The following is an 18,610-nucleotide window of genomic DNA, read 5'->3' as shown; positions in this document are numbered from 1 at the left end:
CATAGGTCTATTTTGTAACAAATGAGATATGGTTGCTGTTAATTTCTACCAGTTGCGTGGAAAACCGATATCACTGAGCACAACATTATAATTTCTAAAGGCCGGAAGGTGGGTTTCAAACAACCATGATGAGTTATGAAAGATCAAGTCAAAATTATAGATACAGTAAACAAAGGTCACAGTGAAAATTACACATACAAAGGATTATGGTAATTGTAGTCACTGAATCCAGAAAAAGTTTATTTTGATGGATTAATCTGAAAATCTACTCGATCTGTGAAATTGGTGACATTAGTAAATGTTGAAAACTAGTTGGTATCACTAAGTTACAAACACTGAATGGATCACTGGTTTGGACGATCAGTTGATGCATTATGTTATTAAGTGCAATTTACATAATTTTGGATTAATGTAAGGATTTGAGCCAACTCTAAGTCCTTTTTCACGGTCTATATACTTTTTACGTTTTAAATGAACCGGCTAGTGACCAATCTGTATACCATGTGATAAAGATCCTGATAGGATCGAACTTGTCATGAGGAACAACTTGATGAAATAAAGTATTCTGAGCCAGAGAATCACATGGTGTGGCTCTTTTATAATGCCCTCGGATGTCGAGAGGCCGTTATCCTAAGTAAGCAGTAAATAACACATCAAGAGATTACCTATACACACATATATGCCTATATATCTCTCTCTCTTATATATATATATATGTAGAGAGAGAGAGAGAGAGAGAGAGAGAGAGAGAGAGAGAGAGAGAGAGAGAGAGAGAGAGAGAGAGAGAGAGAGAGAGAGAGAGAGAGAGAGAGAGAGAGAGAGAGAGAGAGAGAGAGAGAGAGAGAGAGAGAGAGAGAGAGAGAGAGAGAGAGAGAGAGAGATATATATATAGAGATGTATATTATATATTTTCATATATTCAAGAACAGAGAGAAAGTCACCGCCGCCGCCCCGGTGCAATCTTCCACTGTGGTGAACCGCGATGTAGAGCTTCACTGCAGCAAATCCGTCTCAGATCAACTGTAATTAAGGAGAGCACTGGCAGGAATTTGATAAAGTGCTGTTTTAATGTGCAGACCCTCACCGCACTGAGACATGTTTCGGCACTCTGCCTTTTTCGATGTCAGCGTATACATTTTGGAAACACCCTTTTAAAGTGAGTAAGTGCATGACGTGAGACAAATTCATTGACAAAAAAGACGGCCTAATAGCAATGCTACATAGTGCATTCTCTTTGGCGGCCATCTTTGAACATGTTTCTGACAAATAATGCCCAAACAATGTTATGTACTCTATTTAGAAAATCTAGAATGCAATAATGGTATGCTATAAGATGATCATGACATAGAAGCAGATAGTTCAATATTTCCGATTTGAACATACATTTGTGAAATATATTTTTAATAATAATCAGAAAATACTGATGATCATCCATTGTGCAAAAATAAGCATCAATCAATTAAATTTCATAGAGTACCAAAAGGTTCATAAAATTAAGCCCTGAATGGAGGAACCTTTAAAGCGGTAACAGGAAAATAAGAGGGGAGGCAAAAAGGAAGCCCCATTTTTATATTATAAACATATTTACAAATTCATGATTGTTTCATACATTTAATAACCTTTGGGAGTAAACACGCAACTGATATAAAAGGGCTATCTATGATGTATTTATTCTAAGTAGGCCCATAACTCTTCATCATTGTTTAAACCCAAAGAAGCTTTGGTCTGTAAATCGATAATATATTTAGACTCAATTGAGTGTATATATTAACCTGACTGTCTCCACCGCTTTTGTTTTTGGGGAGCTGGTCAATGCAAAAGAACTTTAGAATGTTTCGATTGCTGTTGATCATGCTTTCGAAGTGGTGAGCTACTGGGTAGGGGGCATCTTTTTTTAGGTCTCGCCTGGCTATCGCGTAAGCGATCGCCCAGCGAGACTTATGTAGGGGCTTCAGAAAATGCTCCCAAAGGCTTCCCAGGCGGATCGGGTGGCTGTCACGCGCACAACCACGCGCATTCCATTTGCCACCAGCTACTTCCTGCGCGTGCGCCGCCTCACGCATTCAGAGAGATTTAGTGAGGGGCACAAGATCTTAGGAATGCGGTTTATGGCTAGTGCATGTGAGGCATTCAAGCGCCAAGCTGGCATCTGGCATCGGACTTGAAAGCAGCAGACTGCTTTCGCCAGCGTGCGCTCGGCCTCACTTCCTGCATCCCCTCTTACAACAATTAACTTTCGTTATAACTCACACCCCATATGCTCGTTCCCTCCCACCCTTCCTTTGATGTCCGCTTTTCTTGTTGTTTACAAACCACGCCACACTCTGCTGAAGTCTGCCCATGAAGAAGTGCGCGAGACCCACGAAACGCGTTGGCTAAGAGACTTTGATGTAAGGTGGAAGATTTCAACTTTGAGGCTGCAGCTTACTTTATTAAACGCCAAAAACCTACCTTCCTGTTGTGTGGCTTCCTTCAAGGGGACAACAGTGTTTTGTTGATATATATATATATATATATATTCACTTAAAAAAACCATAGGTTTCACACATGTTGTAGTTAGCTGGACATTTCACTCGTAAAAAACCAATGAAATTCCCCCGTTATAGTTAGTTCAGATAACTATAACTCGCGCGCCCGCAATCCACTGCTCATGACGTCACATATTACATCACTCATGACATAGTCAGTGGCATCACTCATGACATCACTGATGACATCATCCTTGTGATAGAGTGGCGGTCGCGCGAGTTATAGTTATCTGAACTAACTATAACGGGGGAATTTCATTGGTTTTTTACGAGTGAAATGTCCAGCTAACTACAACATGTGTGAAACCTATGGTTTTTTAAGTGAATTTGTAAGGTTTTTTAAATGCTAAGTTATGTATGTATTATATTTTTTATATATTTTTTTTTACAATAAACTACCTATGTATATAGTTATAGATTGACTGTATCCTGTCATATGGAATGGCTCGTTTAACATTTTTTTTTTTCAAGGTTTTTCACCGTGCGCGCACGGTGCGCTCACCCTGCGAATTTTTGAAAAAAATAAAATGTTTTTTTCACCCTTCGGGGTCCTTCAGGGACCCCCTGACAAAGGCTAGGGGGTCGGGAACTCTCTACCCTGCCCCCTTTTCACGTTCTCCACCTTTCTTTTTCACTGTCACACACCAAACACACAAAATGGCGGCCGACACTTCCTGATTTCGACCGATTCGAATGTTGACTGACATGTAACCACCAATCAGAATTGCGCTTGCGCACGTTAGGGTGCGCGCACGGTGCGCGCCTATAGATATTTATGTACATTTAAATGCAATTTTCTCATGAACTACTGAACAGATTGACACCATATATGCAAAAGGCACATGCCTGACCTGAGGACTACCTCTTTGCCAAATTTCAAGTAATTCTGTTCAGCTGTTCGGGCTGTACCTTCGACTAAAGGTCCTATGGAAAAATGCATGGGGAAAATGCGTTTTGGGACCCCCCTTTTTTCTCAGCCCCCGCTTGACTTATCACCCCGAGACTTTCAGGGTAGGAGCTGAGCGGAGCTCCCCATTAGTTTTGAAAATTTCGCGAGGATTCTTCAACTGGCGCCAAAGTTATTCAAAATAGAATTTTCAGATTTCCTATGGAAACACGGTCCTAACTATAACTATCTACTGGCGACCGCCAGTAGATAATATAGCTACGTGTCAGGCATTCCTATTCTGGCATGAAGTAATAAAGTGGAAAACTTTGATCTCTGGGTTTTAAGAGAGAGCACACAAATTCCTTCCCTACAAAAGGAAGTGTGATTTTTCATATAATGAAATATCTATTTGTTATCTTTAATGCAGAGCAATAACAATCCACCCTTAAATTCCTACTGATTTTAGCATTTGCTTTCACAATCAATATGTCATGCCTACTGCCTTTATTGTAAGTTTTTATTATAAACAATCAGGCCTATAAACTTTATCATTACCTTGCCACCAAAACCAACTCAGACCTACTGTGTTGGTCATAAGCTTTCCCACTAGGCATCCATCTTGCACATCACATACATTTCCAAATGTGTTCAAAATTAATATTGGCAAAACAATATGAAAGCCCTACTAATAGAGCCCAATAGGGATTAACATCATGCAAATATTTAAGCCCCATCGTTTGTTAGGTTGGATCACCAAAATCTTTGTCAACTATGTTAATCTGCAAGATTCCCATGTAACAAAAATACTAAGCCTAGTTGAAATGTAAATTACTGTGTGGCATATTTTGCATAATTTGGGGAATTCTGCTATATGCTTGTTGGATGAAATACAATAAATTATGCCATTACGCCACATTGCGTAATTACACCACCGTTCATGGCGAAATTATAATGCTGGAGCATGGAAACAACAAGTGCGGCTTTTGATCGCGGCACTTGAGTTTTTCACAAGCAATATGTTCTTGCATTAAACAGAATATGCATTTCATGCTAAAATTCAGTGCTTAATGATGGATTTGCATTTTGTGTAATTTGCCTGACTGTCTATACTTTAGCACCGTGTAATGCCAATCTACTCTTCGAGGACTACTCCTTTTAACATAAGCTTTCACAATAAGTTAGACATACTGCCATTCAACACTGCACTAAGGTTAACCCCCAAATACATTTCTTTTAGGTTTGAGAGAAGAGTAATTACGACTCACAACAAGAAACTGTCTTCTCAACCTGTATTGTTTCAACTTAAAGAACTCCTTCAATAATGATGAATGAATGAGCTGTCGCTTATAGAGCACAAAGAGCTACTCCCAAGGAAGTGCCCCGGTACTAAGCTAACCAAACAATTTAAACTAGAGTACTTCTCTGATAAAAGGAAGGTTATGAGACTGGATTTAAAAACATCTTCCGCTTCAATTTCTCGTAGACTCCCGAGTAAAGAATTCTGCAGTCTAGTAGTCCAGACTGAAAAATATATTCCACATGCTCTAGGTTTGAGAATCAAAGGAATCTGTACAAGTCTTTAACTGGCAGAGCTATGAGCCCTACCGAACTCATAAGCTCTCTTTTCTGTAAATAGCAAGGACCTCTTTTCTGTAGGGTCCTTGCAATATTGTTAGAGCTTTGAATTGTTTACTTTGCCTAATCGGGAGCTAGTGCAGTGCCTTCAAAACTCCACGGATGGATTGCCTGATGGGGGTATTCAAAATAAGGCGTACTGCTGCATTCTGGACCAGTTGAAGCTTATTTGGCAGACCCTACGGCGCCCGAGGTATAGAACTTTGGCATAATCTAATCTAGCCATAATCAATGCATTGATAATGTATGTCTTTCCGTGTGTGAGCTGGGGGAAATTGGATAATTTTTTAAAAAGATTTCAGGATAAAAAAAAAAAGTAGCCGTCAAAGACCGCACTTGCGCTAAGAAAGAAAAGTCCTTATCTATGATTTGCCACAGCAGCAGCTATTAAAGGCTCCCCTAAGCCAATTTGCCATAAATGTCCAATATCAGAGCTCCAAAATACCAAAGACTAAAATCTCAGACTTGTCCGACTTCAGCTTCAGACAAGTACTGTGCATCCAATTGGCAACGATTGTGAGACAGCCTTGAAATGATCCATGACATGTTACTTTATATTTACAAAAAAACTATTTGTTTATATCACACAAATTAGTATCTTCGTTTCATTGCATAATACACTTCAGTATAAAATTCATAATAAATAATAAACATTTTCTTTACAATTCATGATCTCCACAGCCCCCAAGATAGAATACCCAACATTCAAAACAGCCAGACAGACCTCAAACACGTGTTGGGTATTAGATCTTGGGGCTAGGTAGACGATTAGCTGTAAAGAAAATACTTGAAAAGATACACATTTTGTGCAAATTAAATATAAATAACGTAGCACATATCATTATTGAATGAATTCTCTGTGTTGAAGCAACACAGGTTGAGCAGGAAGTTTGTTCTGTAGACCTACTGCCTTTGTTGTCATAACTTCATAATAAACAGCTCAGACCTGTGGCGTCAGACATATCTCTTCCTGGTGGACCAATCAGGCTTATAGCCTTTATCACTGCCTTGTAACAATAACCAATTCAGTTGAACAGCACTTCCTTCAAAGTATCCATCAGGCCTCAACAAGCCATCTATAGATGCCATCAAGTAAATATTGACACATGGTGACCACAGATAATAAGACTTCTTTGTTCGGAATGGTGCATTCATTACATTCATGTTTGAGTCCATCCTCCAAGCTGGTAGCCGTCCTCTTCCTCTATGTCCATGCATCACTACTACATTATGTGTCCAAAGTTAAAGGAAAACTTCAAGGGAAATTCCTGGCTTGATTTGATCAAGAATACATCTGTTTGCTTTTCTACATGTCCATGGTATTCTTAGAATTCTCCTCCAACATCTCAATTCAATGGCACCTGCGCTCTCCCTGACCTGTTTCTTCACTGTTCAACTTTCATATTCATGCAACAGCACAGGCTATCCCATTACTTGTCGATTTCTGACCTTGGTTCTTCAGACAAGGCCTACTACAATCATTTATGAGATTCCATGTAAGAGAATACCACGTTATAGGCTTTAAGACACTGTAATAACAATCCACAGTAAAATACCTGTTAGCTTTAACATTTATTTTTTGCAACCTGTAAATGCCCGTTAGATTTAACATATATATTTTGCAATAAATAATTCAGGCCTACTGCCTTTGTCATTTTCATAATAAACAGACCAGTGGCATTTGACACAGCTTTCACCAATAAATCAATCAGGCCTATAGCCTTGATTATAGATTTGTCAGCATATCTAACTGAGACTGCTGTACTGAATGCATTACAAGAGATATTTTTCAGTGGAAGCATACACCCTGTGGCCATTCAGACGGAATCTTGAAAAGGGGAAGACCAACATGTGTGAAATAGTCTTGGCCCCCACTCCCAGTGCTGCATCGCAAAGCTTTTACTGGTAAAATCTGGCGACAACTGCACTGTCAAGCAAGACCTAATAAGGAGAAGTTACACTGCAGGCTTCAGAGTCTCTGAAAGGCGTAAAGTATGAGCATCACCTATCGATCACATTTAAAATGGGCCCACAACTTTGAACGCAGTTAGATACAACACCCACTCTGATGCTGGAGAACTGTAAACCTACTCAGGGGCACTGAAAGGTGCAGAAATGCCTAGTTTGCACCAGTGAAAACGGGATTTCCACAGCAAGAGGCGGAGGTTTCACACTGTATTTTCATCTTTCCAAAAAGAGAAGTAAAACTAGCAGAGAAAATTAAGCAGTGCAAAAAGCATCCATGGCAGGAAAATCCATGATGTCAGCAGCAGCTAATTCAGCTTTTTAAGGGGTGGAAGAATAAAGCTGACACGAACCTTAACCATTAAGCACTTCACGTAACCACCAAGGACACTCACCAGCAGGAGGTGCCATCAAAGTAAATGGAGTTTTTATTACAGTATGAATGAGCAGGTGGAAACACGTCCCCCAGTCAACAAAAATCATTGCACCAAACTTGCTCGTAGGCCATGCAGTGCAAGAAGACCATGCCCTAGACCACACCGCAAGACAACGTAAATTCAACCTTTTGCACAAGAGGCACACCACGCAAGGAGGACCCGCCCACCTGGAGTAGCTTCTGTGGCTGGGTCTCATCCAGGAGGTGTCTCTAGTAATTAAAACCTAAACGCACCAGGACGTAAAACCCTCACCCAACCCCACTTTACAAATTGGGATAGTTGGAAGCCCCAACCCTAATTTCTATGACAAAAAGAACCCTCTCATTTCTTTCATTTCTAAAACAAATGTTTTAGGTTTTCAAGCTTTGGTTCCATCAAGATGGCTTCAGGTGTGCCATACTTTTGTCATAAATACAGAATGTTAGTGCTGTCGTTTTTCCAGAGGTGGGCGAGTCTCTGAAAGCTCAAACCAGGCTGCATCAAGATGTTTGGTTCAGCTCGGGGTCATCTCTGAACTTCAAGCATAAAACGAGTTGTGCTTTCAGTGTAGGTGATGTGACCTCATGGCTATGGCTGCCGACCATGTAAGATAGGGAAAATCAGGTTCAATTCTGACCTCGGCTCATCATCCGGTGAAACTTGGAAAATCGGCCTGTGCTGAGAAAAAAATGCAACTTAGTCTGTCTGGTCTGAAGTTCTTTTATTTCCTTGGGCAAGGTTAGTGCTATGTAAAACTGCCATCAATAAAATATGAATTCTGAATGTCACCCATGCTCTAATCTCATCCATCAAGAAATAAGGACAAAGCATTAACCTTTGATGTCAGAAAGATGTACCCATTTAGCAGCTGAATTGCACAGTCTTTATCTGAAAAATCTAGGATCAATCACTGCTTTCCTGCTTGACCACATTGTGTGATCTTAGGCAAATACATTATTTGACTTAGGCTCTTTATTGTTCATTATCACAAATAAGAGCCCTTTCAACTACTTGGGTTCAGGATGTGCACTGTACAAAAACAACTCTCGTGTTTGATGTAATAACCTGTAATATTGCTTAATCTTCAATAAGAAACGAGGCAATATATAGGTTACACAGGACCCCTGATATGCCTCCAAGTTCCTGGTAGGCATCATCAGGGTGGGTGGTGGGGTGGCAGTCATATTTCTCGGTTTATGTTTAAAAATTAAAGTCTCACTTTTAATAAATACTTTTCAAATAAACTGATCACTACTAAGGTGAGATGCTTCCACTTGAAATCTGAATGCACCATATCATATTCTAACATTATTTGTTGCATGATTTACATTCCATACATTTTAAAGTCCCTGCTTGTGCACAGGCTGCAAGAGCCAGAACCGACCCGTGGCTCAGTTCGCCCTGTTAATTTGTTTGAGCGCACACTTTTAAGTTGCTCATTATTACACTATGGGTGTCTGCAGTTGTTCACTTGGGATCAGCTGGTGTTGAAAGTACAAGTTTCAGTCTACATGTCAGAATGTTTTGCTAAAATGGATGAGGAAGATATCTGAGCATTCATGAAAAATGTGTGCTCATTTCAGCCTCCCAGAGCACTGGTCTTAATTCCTATGATAAAAAGAACAGCCTTGTTTTGTTCAAATAAAATTCTCTAAAGTTTTTTAGCTTTGAGTCCACCAAGATGGTTTCAGGCATGTCATAGTTTTGTCATGAGACTCATACCACAAAAAATATTTATACTGTGGGAAAAAAAATCTGTGATCACCTATTGTGTATGTGCTCTTTCTTGTGACCCTCAAAACCACTACAATGCATTTCAATTGGGACCATGTCCCTAAGTCCTGTTGTGGCTGTGACAACATGTTGTCCATGTGTTGTGGCAGGTGAAGGAACCCCACAAGCCCGTTGGGGCTTGGGTATGGTTACCTTAACCTGTATATTTGCTTATGTAAATTTTGAGACAAGAATAATGTTGCAAAGCCTCGTAATGGCTGCCACAGCATATTTTTCAGTTTATGGCCAGTTAATCAAGATTGACTAGCCCCTTTTAAAGTGTCAAACCAGAGCATTTCTGGTCACCAACAGTCCAGATATCACGGTCTTTTTTTAACTCTTCAAGCTCACCAGAGCACCTGTTTAAAAACAAATGTTTCGAAAATGTCTGAACGGATTTATATCAAATAACAAAAAGCAGACTGAGTTAAGTTTTAACTTTCTTACCAAATTTAATATTACTGCATTCTGCCGTTTTTCACCCTATTTCGCTTAGCAAAATTCCCTCTCGGGATTACCATGGGCAATCACAGTTTTGGGATCCCTCCATTTTCATGACTCCCGCTTGACGGATCACCCCAAAACTTAACAGGAAGGAGCGGAGGTGGATTACCTTTTCTGGGAAAGTTTCATGAAGTTTTGTCAAGTGACGCCAAAGTTATTACCAAAACAGAAGAAACTCTCCCTCCGCCTGTGCAAACTCTGACCGAACTGTAACAACACAGTGAATACTGCCATTGTGCAATACAGACACATAACTTAACTTTTAAACAGATTTTAAATGCAGTTATATTTTCAAAATGAAAGCAAAATCCCCTGAAATCCCCGTTATACAAACCACGCCTGCCATGAAAACTATAGCTCACAACTCAAGGGCAATATTCATTATCACATTTCAAGCTGAGTGGGTGCTATTCAGCTTATCCTACACGTAAACAATCTGCTAGAAAATGTGATGTTTTGGGTCAGCAGTCTTGGGGTGTTGGTAGCGCTGTAGATGCACTCCATTTAAAGGAGCAAAGTGCATTTAAAGATGTACAACTACCCAGGGTTCTCTGCTTTATTATTGCATAATGTATGCAATACAATAGGAATTATATAAATTGTAAATTATACAATGAACTAGTGCAGGGAGCCAGGTGTGCATTCATGCTGTGGGAGGAGCACACACTTGGTCCAACTGCTCGGTATTCCTTGAAAATGCGGGAGCTCTTCTACCTCTCCATACTCTCAGGCATGCGGAGGTCCAATTTATGTCCACAAATACTGGAAGCTAAAATGCCTTCTACTGTGTTTTCTGGAGAAGTTTTGGCGTCAGTGTCCAGAGGTAACAACTCATTATACAGGAGGTAAATAGAACTGGCTATAGAGAACCAACACAAAGCTGTGTTGCATTGTTTGGTGTGTGACAGTCTCCAAACTGGCTAACATACGTAGAAGAGGTAAGCCAATACCTACAAGTTGGGAACTCTGGTTCAAAGATAGATGTGTACAAAGAAGTTCACTTCACATCATAGTACAATGATTTTTCCTCAGAGCAGCGGGCCTTAAATTGTGGTCTTGGGACGCCTGGTGGTCTGCAAATCAGAGGATTCAGATAATAGTACAGACAAAGAAAAGAAATGAAGAGTAACCACAACAGGGTTAATTGAGAGTAGTGCTCAGAAACGTAAGAAATTACAACCGAGCTAGCTGCAAAAGTGCAACCCAAGACAGACAGGTTTGACGAATACCTATGTAAAAAAAGACCGATTCCAAAATGTAATGAAACTTTCTGCACCATTAAAGAAACAATGAGCACCAAAAGAATTAAATTGAAAAATGTAAAACAAAAACACTCACACATCTAGCAAATTAAGGTTTAAATAATTTTCACGAAAAAGGACGGCCATTACCACCTTGTAACTGAACCCATGACATTTCAACACTCATAATCGACACAATTCTACCCAAATTGCGCAAATTACCGGTCTCCCTCCTGCCTGCCCAATACTGAAACAGAGCACGCAAATAAGCACCATTAAAGTGAATAATATTATCACCTGTTAGTTACAGTGCTTATAAACGGAGGAGGGTGAAAAGCTGTATGAAAACAAGTTACCACAAGAAACACTGGGAAAAAGGACAAACGGCGTAGCCTGTATTTATCAGGGAGTTCCCGGTCAATGAGTGAGTATACCCACTGACTCTGCAGAAGAAGCCATACAATGTTCATGCTCTGGGGTTACTTCCATCTCTTGCTCATTAAAACAACGCTTCACACAGTCCTGAAGGGTTTACTGCCTTCACCACAGACAGTGTAAGACATATACTTTTATGCCTGTGAAATCTTGTGAAGGACCCTGATCTGAGGTGGTCATTATCCATTTGTGTTTATTTTAAATATGCTGGCACACTATTTTCCAGCCAAGATATTTCCCATCACACCCAAAAACGTACCAAAGCATGACTCCTGTAAGCAGGCAAAACGCACACTTGGATGGATATCAAACCGGAACTTATCACATTCAAAGCAACGAAAGGCATAAGAATGCAAATTCACAAACGTGATTCGTAGACTAAAAGAACAGTTAAATAAAACAGTTTATCCAGAGGTCACTTGATGAAGAGCACTTTAGAATACAGTAGGTCGACTCAAGATTACAATTTGTATTAGCATCTATGCTCCGAAGGCTCAATCTGAGCAAGACAATCTTACCTTCAGCACGTCACCTCTCTTGAAGCTTAGTTCATCATCGGCTGTGGCTTTGAAGTCGTACTTGGCAATTGCTTCCATCCTTGGAGCGTTACACTGTTCCTAAAATCCAAAGATAGGGCTGAGAGAGCCAACGCCCCTCCCCACAGCCCAGGCTTGCAGCAACAGCACCTCGTTCCTGACAAAGGCCGTTTTGGTTCCGTAACTTGGCTCGGGAATGGTCCACAGCTAGGCCAGCTTCTCGTGCTCAGTAGTCTGTGCCAAGGCACGATTCACATCAGTGAAAAATGTGGTGTTTTATCTGGAAAAAGAGAAGAGTCGCTGGTAAGAGGTGGTGGGCTTGAGCCTGAGAAATTAATTTCATTTTTGGGGGTCCTCTTCTAGGATCAGTGCTCTTATGTACATGGCCACACTGCCCTTCTCCACTGTGTTCTGCTCACCCCAATCAGGAGCCCGGATCTCAACTTAGCAAAGCAGAAAAGAATGCACCAGGCTAGCAATACTGACTAGTCAATGATAAATAGCACCTCTCCAGCTCTGTCAACATTCATTGGTTCAGTGCCTAAAGTTTGGAGAAAAAAAATCACTTGAAAAATACTCGCAAAAGCAGCATATTTAGGATTGAATTATTTTAACTAAAACAATGGCCAATACCACCTTGTTATTGTTCCATGACATTTCAACATTCAATGGGCATAGTACAACCTAAATTGAACATTCGCTGCTCGAAAAAAATGGCAGTGATCACCAGGTCACGAGTTCAAATACCGGCAAGGTCCAATCTGCCTTCCAACCTCTAAAAAGTAGGCATATTTAGTTTCATCAGTGGGTAACTGTAGCGTCTGTTCTTATAGTGCTTAGAAATGGCACGTATTGCACGAAGTGCTAAATAAAAATTATTATTACAACATCACAAAATCGCCATTCCTACAACAGATCACACACCACCTCTTAACTAGCCCTTGGGAGAAATCCTAACTACCTCACAACTAGGGAAGACAGACAGTAACCTTGTCACAGACCCGAACAGTAGCCATGAGACAGGAAACAGTAAAGTGCACCTCCGAGATACAGCACCTTGACCGCATGCAAGCTATAAAATACTGTGCTTTCTTTGCCAACTCCACCAGATAGCACAACTGTTCTGCTTGGTAGTACTATTAACCAAACCTTGTTATTTTGCACTAGAAGTTCCCTGAGATCATCCCATTCTAATTCGCTTTTCCCCAGAAGTATTTAAAAATGCTGACCTGAAAAAGAACAAGTATTGGCAAAGCTAATAAATCACACCTTTTCTACCCATTGGCTTTATTTTGCCAGTCACATATGGAATCGGCAAATAAAAGAATTTAAAAATGAGGACGTGTATGCCCAAACGTCGTGATACTGGGGAGGCCAAGTGTGATGATGCATGTGCATTCATATGTTAAACATGCACATACTGCACAACACGGAAGCATTTTTACTTAATTTTTTTTTTTTATTTACAACACCAAGATGGTGAACGACACGTGTTTTCGTGCGTAAAAGCCCGGTTTTGAAAAATGACAGCTCATGGTCCAAAAAAAAAAACCATAGGTTTCAGGCACGTTATAGTTAGGAATTAGCATTTAAAAAACCTCAGAAATTCACTGAAAAAACCATAGGTTTCAGGGGTGTTATAATTAGCTGGACTTTTCACTTGTACAAAACCATTGAAATTCCCCCGTTATAGTTAGTTTAGCTAACTATAACTCGCGCGCCCGGAATGCACTGCTGATGACGTCACATATTACATCACTCATGACATGGTCAGTGACATCACTCATGACATCACTGATGACATCATCCAGTGAATGTCTGTTTTTCTGAAAATTAAATATGTTTTATATATGTATATCTCAAGGTCGATGGAAGAATAAATGGGTATATAAGTGTCTAAATGGATGATTTGTTTTTGAAAAATTGATTGTGTAACTGACTGATTAAGTGTATCATAGTGAATACATGGCTTAGTGAGTAATGTTTAAATATGTAAATATCTGTATCAGTCTCTCACTTTGTGTATAAGTGGCTGCATGGGTTGGTGAGTAGCTACATGGGTGTCTATATAGGTTATTAGTTGGTTTTTTGAGTATCAGTCTGAGTGTCTGCATGGTTCGGTGGGGGGTATTACGTAGTGCATAGGTGCATGAATGAGTGACTCACTGTTTGTATGTGTTGAAGACAGCATGTGTGCAGGACTGTATGGGTGGATGAGTGTGTGTATGGGTGTGTTAGTGAGTGAATGACTGTCTCAATAGTGTCTTTATGAGTAACTACATATGTTTTAAACTAGTATATGTGACTATTGGTGTATATAAATGAGTATATGTGAGAGTGAGAGATTGAAAGAGTTCCTGTATGAATAAGTATGTGTTTCTATAAGTGATTGTTTAAAAGACTAAGTATGTGTAAGTTTCCGCAGAAGTAAGTGTGGCGGTGTTTGTATAACTGTATATGCAAGTAAATGTATGTTTGATTCTTTATTAGCATGAGTGACTATGTGTGTGAGTAACTCTATGGATGTGTGGCATTGTGTAACAGGATGTATAGGTGTATGAGTACATATGATGAGTGAGTACATGTATGAGTGACTGTATAGGACTGTTGGTGAATGAGTGGATGTGTATGTGGATCTTAGAATTACTGAAGAGGTTGTTGTAACTGGTATTGGTATGTCCATTGTTTTGAAAATTTTAGTCTCTATTTTTGAATGTGTGTATCAAAGGTTATATTAGGGTGAGAGGAGGTCTGCCCCTCTATCACAAGGATGATATCATCAGTGATGTCATCAGTGATGTCATTTGAGATGTCATCAGTGATGTCATGAGTGATGTCACTGACCATGTCATGAGTGATGTAATATGTGACGTCATCAGCAGTGCATTGCGGGCGCGCGAGTTATAGTTAGCTGAACTAACTATAACGGGGGAATTTCAATGGTTTTGTACAAGTGAAAAGTCCAGCTAACTATAACACCCCTGAAACCTATGGTTTTTTTCAGTGAATTTCTGAGGTTTTTTAAATGCTAATTCCTAACTATAACGTGCCTGAAACCTATGGTGTTTTCTGTGAATTTCAAAGGTTTTTTAAATGCTAATTTCTAACAATGCCTACAGAGATAAGACATGTGAAGAAAGAAGAAAAAATGTACAGAAAGAAAAAAAAGAAGTGCAGAAAGAAGCAACAGAAGTCCTCAAAGACGAAGAAAAGTGCAGGAAGAAGGATAACGTGCAGAAAGAACAAAAAGAAGAGCAGAAAGAATCCTTGTTGCAAAATCATCCTGTACCCTCAACTTTTTCAGACGGATACTGGTGGTAACTGAGTCTGACTAACCAGTCCTAGAGCCAGTGCTATGTTAAAAGACACTTAGAATACAGTGAAAACACCTACATACACTAGGGAACATTATGCGTTGGGGTCCCCCTGTGATTAGCATGACCTCCTCTGTAAGCCCCTAGTATATAATAGGGCAGGGGGGTTAAAACTACCTCTTAAAACAGGCCGTTTTTGCACACGTTAACTCAGGCTCCGTCCCCTCCCTTCACCACTGTGTAAACACGCCCTGTGTCCGTTTTTAGTTGGGAGATTAAGTTCATTTGAATCCTGAGGGTCCCTAGGGTCCAACTAGCCCACTAGGTACCTCCAGTAAGTGCCACAGAGCTGCGTTGCAGAGAGGTGTAAAAAGTGGCACAGCCTGGACCACCTCTCTGCAATGCAGCTCAGTGGCGCTTACTGGAAGCACTTGGTGGGCTAGTTAGCCCCCAGGGGCCCTCAGTATAGAAGGGAAATTATATCCCCAATTTAAAACGTGCCATAGTGCGTGTTTGCACACGTCACCTCAGGCCCCGTCCCCTCCCTTCACCACTGTGTAAACGCGCCCTGTGGCTGTTCTAAGTTGAGAGATTAAGTCCCCTTGAATCCTAAGGGTCCCTAGGGTCAAACTAGACCACTAGGTACCTCCAGTAAGCGCCACAGAGCTGCGTCGCAGAGAGGTGTAAAAAGGGGCTTGGCCTCAGAACACCTGTCTGCAGTGCAGCTCCCTGGCACATACTGGAGATGCCTGTTGGGCTAGTTGGCCCTCAGGGACCCACAGTATTGAAGAGGAATTAATTCCCCAACTTACAACTCGCCAGGGGGCGCGTTTGCAGAGTGCTGCAAGGAGGGGACGTGGCCTCCGGCACGATGCCAGTCTTATTTATTTTAATTTTTTAAGAAGGGGGGCTGTGTGGTTCCCCTTCTTATTCTAATTTATTGGCCCGGATGACCCCATCCCCCAGGGCCTGTCTCCTAATTATATTTTTTTTTACCCCAATCTCCAGAGCCGTCCTCTGTTTTTTATTATTTATAGACACACCTAGGACATGCTGGACAAACCGTACGTACCTATCACCATGACGATTTGAGTGATATTCATTAAAAGGCGACTATGCATACAATGAATCCACGTGGAATGTATTTACACCACTAGTGAAGCTCTGACATGTCTGATGCCCTACCGTGCCTAATCCCGGCAGACACCCTTGTCGTTTATTTATACAAACATGGGTAGCTATTGACGGGCACATTTAATACACATGCACACCAAGCCATTCAAAGGGGATTCGACAAAAATTCGACCAAAACTATGTAAGAAACCCCCCTCACGGTTAATAAAACACACATCCACTGCCGGATGCGTAATACTTTTTATTTTACTCTCTGGAAAGGGGAGGAACATCACGTGAGAGTCACAGCGCGCTCCTGGCAGAGCCCAATGCTGTGTTACACCCACCATTGCCTGCCGAGTGCCACACACCTCTGTGTTGTATTCCACCAGCTAGTGCGTATGCTAGGACACTCTCTAGCCCATGTGCACTGTAACACCACCCCGTGAATGTGTCATGCCACACTTGTCTTCGCACGGGTTATATTGCCCCATCTAACGTGCCTTCCTCGATGCCTATGTTATAACGCACAGTGCTATGCCATACATATTACAATCTGGGATCCATATCTTTGTCACAGTGCATATGCAACGTTACACTCCCCAGCACATATTTTATATTACAACTTTAGAGACTAGTTAGGTAACACAACACTGCCCTGTGCATATTACACTCCAAGGCGCACATCGCATAGCACGCGCTCTCCAATGAATCTGTCATTGCGCACAATGTATTGCATATTATATTTCACGCCCGGTTCATCTTATATCACACTTTTTGGTGCATAGTTTATACCATACACTATATCTAGTTTTCATTTTTAATCGTGCTCTCAGGACTATGTTCTATATAACACTGTATTCACCTACCCTTTTCACGGGCATTACATTTTGCGATAGGGGGTGGAGGGTCAGGGGGTGTTTCTGCCAAGTGAGCCCGGAGTCACAGTCACAAACGTCCTCTTCTTCCTGAATAAAAGTGAGATTATGCTGCATATTTTAAGTAGTTCGCACAGACACACGTTTTAAAAATAATAAAGTTCCTAATACCCGCCTTCTCTGAACAGTTAGCTTGCTGCCCCATCCCCCTCCTCCCTATCCTCTGTTGTGTGAATCCATGGACTAGCCTCCTCCCTCCTGCCATGCATGGTCTGATGTGCTGCCACTGCCCTCAATTTAGTATGATGTACCAGTCCCCTCCTCCTGCCCTCCATTGCCCAATTCTATGCCCCATCATTGACCTCCTGCTTAAACTCTGTGCTTAGCTTGCTGCCCCTATTCTCCTTCCCCCTGCCCTCCGATGTCTTTGTGCATGCCCCTGCTCCATCCTTTTTGCCCACCATGTTCCATGGACCTGCCTCTCCTATCTACTCTGAGTGTTCTGTTGAGCTGCCACTCCCCTCCCACCTGCCTAGCATTGTCAGATGACTGTAACCTGTCCCTGACACCTCCACCCTGCCTGTCCACATGCCATGCCCCTATCCTCTTCCCTCTGTCCTACATGGTCCATTGTACTGCCACATCCTTCTGCCCTCCCTGGTCTGTTGCGCTGCAACTGCTCCTCCTGCCTGCCCCGTGCGGTCTGTTGTGAGGCCCCTTCCCCTGAACTTTGTCTGTGCACAGGTCCTGACCCTCCCTTCTATCCTCCATCGTCCTTTGTGCATGCCCCTGCACCCTCCTTCTTGCCCATCATAGCCATTGTGCTGCCACTAACCCTCCCACTTGCCATGCATGGTCTGTGTGTATGCCATCACAGTCTCACTGTTGCTCTTCATGGTGTGTCTTGCTTCTAGTGCCCATCCTGCCTGACCTCCATGGCTATCTTGCTGCTCCTGCCCTGCCCCCTTGCACCCAGCCCTCTGTTTACATGTGCAGACCCCTATTCCCTCCCTCCTGGCTTGTCTGTTCCATTGTAATGCCCCTGATCCGTCCCTCCTGCCCTTTATGGTCTGTTATGCTGCAGCTTTCTCTCCTGTCTGTCCATTATGGTCAGCTAGCTACCATTGCCTCTTGCCCCTCTGTTCTCTGTTGTCCATGTGCATGGTCCTGTCCCCTCCCTCTTGCTTTCTATGGATTGTTGTGCTGTACTCCCGTCCCGCATACCCTGTGTGGTGTATTGTGCTGCTGCAAACCCTGATGCCTGCCCTGCAGGGTCAGTTTGGTGCACCTCTCCATGTCCCTCCTGTCCTCTGTTATCCAAGTCCATGTCCCTACCCAATTTCCTTCCATGATCCAATGTACCATACTTGGGAACATTTTGAA

At 41.7% G+C, this 18,610-nt stretch overlaps 1 protein-coding gene across 6 annotated transcripts in view; it reads right to left on the bottom strand.

The window, feature by feature from the left end:
• The window catches only part of GRB2 (growth factor receptor bound protein 2), a 356,380-nt gene that overhangs the window by 326,369 nt on the left and 11,401 nt on the right, over window positions 1-18,610 (bottom strand). For 4 of the 6 annotated variants that reach the window (XM_085617014.1, XM_085617017.1, XM_085617018.1 and 1 more), the window contains exon 2: window positions 11,905-12,202. In XM_085617014.1, coding sequence (XP_085473140.1) covers window positions 11,905-11,982 — 78 coding nt within the window. In that variant the 5' untranslated portion in view covers window positions 11,983-12,202. Of the gene's footprint in view, window positions 1-11,904; window positions 12,203-17,218; window positions 17,319-18,610 lie in introns of those variants that run through there. The other 2 variants (XM_085617016.1, XM_085617019.1) reach the window with 1 other exon arrangement.

Source organism: Triturus cristatus, chromosome 7, assembly GCF_964204655.1.
Source record: "Triturus cristatus chromosome 7, aTriCri1.1, whole genome shotgun sequence".
In the NCBI taxonomy this organism is placed as follows: Eukaryota; Metazoa; Chordata; class Amphibia; order Caudata; family Salamandridae; genus Triturus; species Triturus cristatus.
Note: the sequence above shows the minus strand (reverse complement) of the source record. Positions and strands in the feature narration are given on the sequence as shown.